General features: G+C 38.0%; 1 protein-coding gene across 1 annotated transcript; it reads left to right on the top strand.

The window, feature by feature from the left end:
- The first annotated feature begins 7,253 nt into the window (after positions 1-7,253).
- LOC103454393 (calcium-binding protein KRP1-like) lies at positions 7,254-7,944 on the top strand. Its single transcript, XM_008393991.4, has one exon. It carries the CDS (start codon positions 7,444-7,446, stop codon positions 7,801-7,803), a length of 360 nt encoding a protein of 119 aa, XP_008392213.1. The 5' UTR covers positions 7,254-7,443; the 3' UTR covers positions 7,804-7,944.
- Positions 7,945-10,411: the final 2,467 nt, after the last annotated feature.

The following is a 10,411-nucleotide window of genomic DNA, read 5'->3' as shown; positions in this document are numbered from 1 at the left end:
TCTCCCAATTCTCAGCCGTTCAATCTCTGACACACCCATCTCAAAAGCTCATTTTCTGTCTCCTTTGGTTGTCTCTTTTCTCTGTCTCCACAAACCTAAAAAATGAGCTCATTTTCTTTCTTTATTGGCTCTCTATTCCCTTCTTTTTCCTTGCACTTTCCCCGTCACTTTTCCATTTTGCTTGCTTTTTCTCCCTCCATAGAAAGGTGCAACTCCAGCCACTGAAGGGTCCGATGAAGAGGATGAGGATGAGATTGACTTCGATTTTGATGATTTTGAAGGTGATTCTCTTTCCTTATAGCCCATGTAGTCTTATGTTGATAAGACCAAAATCAGTTGAGTCACTGGATTTTGTTATGAAGGAAATGCTTTGTGTTCATAATCTGATGAAGAAACCATCTTGTCTTATGGTTAATGGCAGATGACGAAGATGATATGCGAACACTATTTGGCTGAGAAGTCTGACTCATTAACCCACTCTTCGAAGAGAGTCACCAACTAGATCTAAAAACAACAGGATGACGAAGACATTGGGGAGGGGAACAAACAGGATGACGAAGACCAAACTTAGGCATGAGTGAAGATTTGGACCTGTGGGGACCTGTAGGAACTGGCCCGTTGCAATGGGCTGGGTTAGGTCCAGATCCCATTTTGAAAAATCCAAAACCCGCCCCACCTTGTCCCTTTGTTTTACAAATAGGTCCGGTCTGGTTCCTTCAAATTTGGGCCCGGCCCGTGCCCACCCCTAATTATATTTATAGCGAACATACTTAACCCTAATACTAACAAACTAGGCCCAAACTAAACTTATAAGAAAACCCAAATAATATAATACCTAAAGTACTAATATTTTCCAACATAAAGATATATAATTTTGCAACTGAAACCAAGCATGGTTACTATGGAACGAAAGCAAGTGTTCGGAACTAATAGATCAATGCTTAGATTACTTAGAGAGGGAGAGAGATTGGCCTCAGTGCAAGGGGAGGTAGATTGAGAAATGTACAAAAAAAAAAACATCTAATGTATTTTCAAATTAATTATTATTTCCCGAATAACGCACAATCATCATAAACCACCATTGAAACTCAACTTCAACCCACTTTGTCCCGAAACTTAAATCGTGTCACTTTGTCCTCTAAAACTCAAAATTTTATTCACTTTATTTTATGTTAGTTAAAATCTGTTAAATCCCTAATACGGCAAAAACAGGCCTTACTTATTGCCATATCATTCCCAAATGTAAAATAATAATAATAATAATAATAATAATAATAATAATAATAATAATAATAATAAACTGTTTTAAAGCATTACAAACTCAATTTAAAGAAAAATAAAAAATTTCCAACAAAAAATAGAAAAAGAAAACATTAAACAGAAATACTAGGTAGTCAATCTCCATGTTTTCTGACTCGTTCGAAAATAATTTCTGATCCAAAAGCCACCTTCACTTGTATGAACATTGATCAGAAATGGTTTTCTGACTAGTTCGAAAATAATTTCTAATCCAAAAGCCACCTTAACTTGTATGAACATGAACAGAAATGGTAGCTAGTCAATTTCCATGTGCAGAGAAAACTGGATTGATTTATCAGTTGAGAGTGTTTGACTGCATACATGAAGACACGAAATGACATCCCAACAAGCCTACACAATCTGCCTTTTTCTTTCCCCTATTATGTCATCCTAACCAGCATTGGAACTTAAAAAAAATCCATTACCAATCGATGTTGGACCAAGTATATATTGTGCCAGTTCACAGAAGATAGTCGTGGTTATGTTCATTAGTGACTTCTTTCAAGTTAGGATAATCATATGTGTCGTTCATGTCAGCCGAATTTGAAAACTTTCACTTACAAGTAGAATAGAACGCTACTAGACTCCAACTCTACAAACCCCTAAGATCAACATTAGATGAGCATAATGGAGCTCTCTTATGCACTGGAGTTCAATATCTCATTCATTAGGCATCGAGGCCTACAATAAACAAGTGATAATTTGTTCAAATTCGCAAAATATTTTCAACATTAAGACTGAGTCAATTTTTTTTGTAGTTTTAAGGAGAGGCCAATGAACTACTCCTTTGAAAATGCTTTAGCCATAAATATAGCATCATTTCACTGTACCAATGTTATACAACTAACAAAATCCTTAGCAATACATCCATAAGCCACAAAGGACCATCAACTAAGAAGATAATAATATGATGGTTTGGATGATCAGTAAGCCATCATCAGAGACAGAGACATGATTTAGCATTTGAACTGTGAACCTATTTTTTTTTCCATAAAAATGCAGCAGAGTTTTCATTGTTTCTTTCAAATTTTCAAAACATACTAAACGTCGAAAGTAGGGGTGAATTTCTTATACAAACACAAAAGACACATCTAATCAAGAGTTGAGAGTGATGCAATAAGTTGGAGGTGCTTGCATGTTCGTCTTGGGGAATCATATGGAAGTGAAGAGGCTGGTGTAAGGAAAGTCCAGCTCTTGACTTGGAGTGGTCTTGGCTTAAAAATGGGTGGGCTTGGGCTTTAACATACTTTTTAATAAATAAATAAAAAATAAAAAATAGATCAATTGGTTTTCACTTTTCATTGTTTCCTTTTGCACCTTTATAGTTTCTTTAACCTTTAGGATTGAATTGAAAAAAAAAAAAAAAAAAAAAGAAGCTAGACAAAAACAAGAGAAGAGTGCTATGACTTATGAGAAGTAAGGTTCTAAAAGATGTTAGACGTTAGTCGGGAGCTGGGCTAGGGTCTAGCACTTAGCCGGGTAGGCGGGGACTTAGGCGGACTAGGCGAATTTAAGTAAATTTATTATAGGGTAAATCTCAGTTTACTACCTTAAGGTTCTAAAAGAAGCTCGATGTTAGTCGGGCGGTGGATTGGGGCCTTGCGCCTAGGTGGCTAGGCGGGGCTTAGGCGGACTATACGGATTTAAGTAAATTTATTATATTATTATAAAAAGAAGTGTCTATTTATACTTAAAAAACATATATAATTGTAGTGAGATACATAAATTGCAAAATAAAATGATATATAGTTATAAAATATTAAAACATATTGAAAACACCGAGAAACAATCATATAATAAGCGTTCATCCATGTATTCAATAACTTTCTTACATTTATTGAAAACTTAAAGTGCAAAATAAAAGTTAACGATTTTTTGTCTAAGTGAGAGTCGCGATCTAGGTGAGTGCCTAAGCGAGTTTAGACGCACTAGACGGGCACCTAGGTAAGCTAGGCGGATTCCTAAGCAGGTCTAGGCGTACTTTCTTAATTTTCAAATGCCTAGGAATAAATTGGGGTTGTGACCAGCAACTAATGCAGCTTGATATTTTTAGAACAGTGATGAAAATAAATTGGAAGTATGAAAGTGTCACGCCTCGATCCCGACATACGTCTAGGATCGACACGTGACATCACCAATTACATGTATATCTAACATACCCCGCCTCTGGAATATGTGCAAAGCACAACTCAAGGTCCAATTGCGTAATAATTTTTCGTACACTTTGTGGTTGCATCTAACCTTGTTGTTAGATTGCCTACCTACCCTAAATAGGGATCAAGCCATTCATAGTTTGTCATTCACTACACTCGAACAATCACCACATAAATCCATGTGTCTCAACAAAATATCACACAACAGGCATGCAACATCTCGAGGAACATTCGACTAAGCGCAACATAAATTTCTAGCCATATTGGTCAATGAGTCTAATCATAATGACAACAACCACAACCAACATCATTCCACAATCACATCAATCAATAACATATACCATACACCGAAATGCAGGGTTAGAGCGACATAGTTCGGCCGAAACCTACATCTTTGAAGATGAAATCAAATCCAAGGAACCAACAAGTCAAATGATGCGATTTCGGACCATTTAACGAAATCAATCAACATCAGGTTCCAGACCACTCAACGGAACCAAGACACCAAAGGGGGTTCCGGACCACTCAACGGAATCGGGGAGTAAAAGGGATTCTGGACCTCTCAACAGAATCTGAGTGGATACAATTCCGGACCACTCAACGGAATTGCGGAGTATAATGCATATCGAACCACTCAATGAAATCCAAGTTGGATACGATTTTGGACCATTCAACGGAATCGTGGATCACGAGAAATTCCAGACCATTCAACGGAATCCAAACAGAGCAGGGACCTAGACCACTCAAGGAAACCCCAACGGAAACCCAATTCTGGATTACTCAACGGAACCGAGCGGAAGTCCAAGGAATATAGCAACACTCGAAGAACAAGATGAAACAAGTACTCAAAATACAAAAGCTCAACGAAACAAGAAATGGAACAAAGCACAAGGTACATAATTAAAACGGCTCAACGAAATGAGAAATGAAATAATGATACGATATGTGAAATAAGTCTCGAAGCAACAAACCCCATGACAATGGGTTCATGGTCCACTAGTAGCCCTCACATTTCATCACATTAGGCCAATCATGCAATTTAAATCACATTTCAATTATGCACGTCAAATTACTTTTCATGGAACAATTCAACAAGCGCTTCAGATCACATTTCACAAATATCGTCAATACAAGAGTCAAATGACGTTTAATAAACTTAGATCAATGACCAATCACATTTCAATAGTCACATTATAAAATCAAATAATATTCACAAAGGATACTAAATACGAAATCAAGGTAATAACCATATTACATATCTTAAAGTCACTCATTATCCAATAGGCCCACTAGACTTCCCTTAGTATCTAACAGTACTAATTTTAGTATTTAGAACGTTTCGAGACATGTTGATCAAAAGTCGACCATCAGTCAATGGTAGGGTCCACAACCTTACGTAATTTGATCCAGAAGATCCCCACATCGGATTTCTGATTCGTAACTTCCTAAAGTCCGCATTATGCTTCTAGAACAACATACTAAAACTTCATTATGATCCATCGGTTGGATCTCCGCCAATTGCTAAGATTAAGTGGTGGTCAACATTTGATTTTACAAACTTAGAAATCCAATTTGGGAATATCCGTACATCAAATTCCTAATCCCTAAGTTCCTATTGTCCTCAAATATTACGTATTAAAGTTCTATGTCGATCCAACGGTTGGATCGTCAATTCATATTATTATCAAGTGATGGCCAACTAAGCAATCAACTATGAAACTATATTAAAACATCGGGATTTCACTAAATGGATGTCAAATATGGAATTGGGGCATCAAATTTGGCCTTGGATGGGCATATCGGGTCTCGGCACCCGCGCCGCCACCATGCGCCGCCTCCTAGACTTGCTAAAAAATTTCATCTACTCTAAAAATTATCAAATGAGAACAACTTTAATACCTGGGCCGAAGTCCAATTTGCCCGGGAAATGCCTGAAAGCCTCATTGATTCGTCTGAACCCTAGAAATTGAGTGCAATTCAATTCGACGTCAAACCCAACTCCATCATCTCCAATGTTGATTGGACTTTGTTCCTGGACTCCAAAGACACTTGAGGGTGGTGATGGTTGACAGAAAACCTTTCGGAAATGGGTGGATCACCGCCGTACACCCATCAAATTCCTGGGTTCGATTTCCAAGAATTGGAGCCAAATTGACTATGGTTTTTGGTGGAAATCAAAGAGGGGAGGTTGGGTAGGTGTTTGGTAGGGGTGGAAGGTTGTAAAATGCCGAAAATGGACGGAAAACCATCGGGAAAAGTCACCGAAATCGTGTCGGGTTGCAGGTGTAATGGGTTGGGGTGATTCCATGCCTCTTGCTTGTTTCCCTTCCCCTCCTTTCTTTTTTCCCCCATTGGTCACTTCTCTTTCCTCTCTCTTCCTCCCTTTTCTGATTAGCCACATCCTCATTTTCTCTCATTTCTTTTCCATCATAGCCATACACGTGGCTTCACAGATCCTTGCTCGAGAAAATTTGGAGCCTTCCAGATAATGGTCAAATGATCATTTCGCCCTTTCCTTTGCTCATTTATAACTTCTTCGTTATAACTCTAAATTATATTCTGTTTGCGCCTACGCGTTCGTATCGACGAGTACTATCCAAATATGTAAAGAAATTTAGAAAATCATGAAAGGATCAAATACGTCCATGAAGAATTCCGTTTAATACAATAGGGGTAATTTTGTCCTTTTACTTATTGAAAAAAAATATACGCTGTAAATATGAAAGCGTCGAAACTACGAATATGAATACGAAATACGAGATACGTAATTTTAAATAGTGAAATCCAACGATGGGATTTCACAGAAAGTCACTACTCTTAACCAAACGGTTCACTCAAATCCTTCCATCTTGGTATACTCAATATCTAAGGTTTCTAGTTTTATGATTAATTGTTGGGACTATATATATATAATTTAATTTAATTTTTACTATATGAAAGGAAAAAAGATGAGAGAAAATTCGAAACTATTACAATAATACAGGGACGAGAGTTTAAACAAAGAGCGTATGAATAGAAACGCCACATTGGATATTCACAGGCGTTGGAGACTATATAATACCATATATAAATTCGTCGGCGACTTCCGCAAGGGTATTAAGACCCACTCTCCAACCCATGGCTTAAAATTAACCTAAAACCTAAAACTGATCTGGGGGTCAAATACCAGCCCAAGTTTAGGCCACAAATTGGAGTGGACCCCAGCCTGTGTGACTGAAACCTGGGCTGTGAAGGCCAGATGCCCAACCCGACTTGCTCCACGCGTAGACTCGCAGAGATGCAGCCGAGGCGAACCTTACCCACGTGGGCGTGTCCCTCGGCTTGTCAGAAGTTGTCTGTAGCCAATGGCTACTTTTCTTCATCCAACGACTGTGGTAATTGGACCGTTGACTAATCCAACAGTCCAAGATCAAATGTTTTTTTTTAGTTTTATATTTATATATTTATTGAATCCAATGGCTTAGATCGAATATAATCAAATCTAACAGTAAAAAAATATATTTATATATTTATTAATTGTCATGTGTATTTATCGGAATTTAAATATTTTTAAATTAAAATATTCATAAAATTAAATTACGATGGTCTACATAATTTTTTTTTTTATAAAAAAAGTTAATTTAAGAAAAAAAAATTAGTCTAAGTTCTTTCTTTAACTTACTACGTTGACGCATTTACCCTTGAGCACCTTCCTCTTGACCAAAGACCATCAGTCCACTCATCCGCTCCTTAAACGCGCTTTGACAATCCTACCCCTCGTCATCACCTTCTCAGAAACCCAATGGCAGCTTCAACAAAACAGACCGACTGACTCCCCATTATCTGTAACTGAGTTGTCTCGCATGGTCTCTCTTTCTTGGAAAACCCTGCCACCCCCACCCTCTTCCTTTATAAACTCTCCCACTTATCTCTTTCCCCACCAACAAACATACCCTTTCACTCACTCACTCATCATCATCATCTCTCTCTCTCTCTCTCCTCCAAATTGTCAATGGCTTCCCAGCAAACCCCACAATCCAGTTTCCAAGATTTGTTACCCACCATGGCCGACAAGCTTGGTGGGGACGGTTTAATAGGCGAGCTCTGTAATGGATTCAATTTGTTAATGGATTCCAACAAGGGGGTCATCACCTTCGAGAGTCTCAAGAGGAACTCTGCTCTTCTGGGGTTGCAGGATCTGAGCGACGACGATCTACGGTCCATGTTGGACGAAGGTGATTTCGACGGCGATGGCGCTCTCAATCAGATGGAGTTCTGCGTTCTCATGTTTAGATTGAGTCCTGAGCTTATGGACGAGTCCAAAGTCTGGCTTGAAGACGCTCTTCAACAAGAGTTTAAACATTATTATTGATTTTGGGTTTTTATTCTTTTACACATAAATACTGATTTCTGATTTGGGTTTTTTGTATTTTTATTTTCGGTGATTGTTATAGGCCCTATGAAATTACCTGGGAAATAAAAATACAGAAATGCAATTGACAGTTGACACATACTTGCTCTTGTATCTCGGGTGATTTACTTCAGTTGTTTTGATCGATCACTGGTTTGGACTTCCTTTTAAAATGATTGAGTTTTAGAGAAAATATTTTTGACTTCTAGAATACTTGAGGGGGGCGTTTGTTTGCTCTTATTAAGTGGGACTAAACTAGACTGGACTGGATTAGCTGGTAGTCCAATACTGTGTTTGTTCAATGCTGGGACTAACATTAATGAGACTAAAGGGGACTAGTATGGACAAAACCCTTCACTAAGTGGTCTTAGCGAGACCGCCCAATAACCATGGGACTAGCTAAGACTATCCTCTCTCGTCCTCGTCATGCTCAACAACCATTCTCGATAGACTCTTCGTCATCTTCGGTCACCTAGATCATAATAAAATATTAATAATTTATATATTAAATAATATAATATTAGAATTTGTTATTATCCAGCTTCTTAGTCCAACACTGCACCAAACGCTTCACTAAGTTAGTCCAGCTTAGTCTAGTCTAAGCCAGTCCAGCTTAGTCCTTGAAGCTAGTCCAGTCCGAGATAGTCCAGCGCAACAAACGCCGCCGAGGTGTTTCTTATAAAATGATTGTACTATTAACATATTTTTAGAAAAAATATTTTTTGTTATAGACCTATTTAACTGAACTATTCTAAGTAAATAGACAGGGGGAGACCAACGACAATAAGAGAGAAGAGATAAATTTAATTGTGAAGTGTGTTGTATCATCCTATTGTACCTTTATTTATAGTAGTATGATATATTAAATCTTTACCCTTTATGATTACAACTCTAATAGAATATTAACTACTAAAGGAAATATTCAAAGATATCTCTAGATACACTAGGATTTACACAATCACATTTCTATTCTAAACATGACTACAACACTCATCCTTGAGTGTGTAAATACTAAAAAAAAACATCGCATCAGATCTTCAATAGATATGGCAGAACAATTGATGAAGTCAGTGGCAGAACGGGCGAATGCGAGTCTCAAATTTAAAAGAAAGTATGCATTGGTAGTAAAACTCACAAAACCTTGATATGGTAAAACCCATTGTGGGAGAAAAATCCATAGACTAAAGAGAAAACTGAGAGTATACATACTGTCTAAAACAAAAGTCAAATAGGACAAAAGTAGCAAACTCAAATGAGTATGATCATCCCAGGATGGGTGCCTTGTTCAAACCTCGTTACGTAGCAAAAACCTAGTGAGAAAAATGTTCCTAATCGTAGGAAAAATAGTATATTAAGATCAAGTGAGTATGTTTCTGGATACTCCCCCTGATTTAGACATAACTTCCAAATAAGAGAACTACAAGTGATTCAACTCAGATAATTTACACATACCGATTCTCTTGCACGAGCTTCTGAAAAGTAGACTTAGGCAACAACTTGGTAAAGAGATCGGCCAGGTTATCCTGGGAACATATTTGCTAAACTTCAATGTTCTAATGCTGTTGTTACTGGTGAGAATAAAAAGAACTGTGGCGCTATGTGCTTGGTGTTGTCTCCCTTGATGTATCCCTTTTTTAACTGTTTAATACATGCTGCATTGTCTTTAAAGATTGTTATGGGAAGGTCAACGATGGAAGTAAGACCACTAGTGCTTCAAATATGTTCCATGACTACTCTCAACCAAAAGCACTCACGCAATGCTTTGTGCAGGGCGAGAATCTCAGCATGGTTCAAAGAAGTCGCAACTAGTGTTTTCTTGGTAGACCTCCAAGATATAGCGATGTCTCTAACGGTAAAGACATAGCTCGTTTAAGAATGTGCCCTATGTGTGTTAGACAGATATCCAACATCTGCATAACCAATAAGGCGGGAATCAACCCGAGAACCAAGGGGGGAAGCGGCTCCTCTCGAGGATTTGTGGGTGTAGAACAAACTCAAATCCGTGGTTGCAACACCGTTTGCTTGTAGTTCGATTGATGTACTAGGATTTCATCCGAACAATGCTCAACGTTGCTACACCTTTTAGGTGTAGTTCGCTTTATCCTCATTAAAATGTTGCAACACCATTTGGGTGTAGTTCGATTGATGTACTAGGATTTCATCCGAACAATGCTCAATCTCCAAGCCGAGACAATATCGAGTTTTCCCAAGATCTTTCATCTCAAATTCCGATTTCAAGTGAACGACAATTTCCTCAAGCTCTGCAGGAGTTCGATGAGGTTCATGTCGTCAACATAAACTGCAACGATTGTAAATCTGGAATGTGACTTCTTTATGAACACGCATGGGCATAATTTCTTGTTCACATAACCCTGACTTGTCAAATATTCACTCAAACGGTTATACCACATCCGTCTGGATTGTTTCAATCCGTAGAGTGATCTCCTCAATCTAATCGAGAGAGTGTTCAGTGGTCTAGAACTATTTGAACCAGTCAATGGAAGTCCTTCTGGAACTTTCATGTAGATTTCCATATCTAGATCCCCATAGATAAACGGTTACCATGTCC

Source organism: Malus domestica, chromosome 11 (genome assembly GCF_042453785.1).
Source record: "Malus domestica chromosome 11, GDT2T_hap1".
In the NCBI taxonomy this organism is placed as follows: Eukaryota; Viridiplantae; Streptophyta; class Magnoliopsida; order Rosales; family Rosaceae; genus Malus; species Malus domestica.
This window is presented reverse-complemented; position numbering and strand designations above follow the sequence as displayed.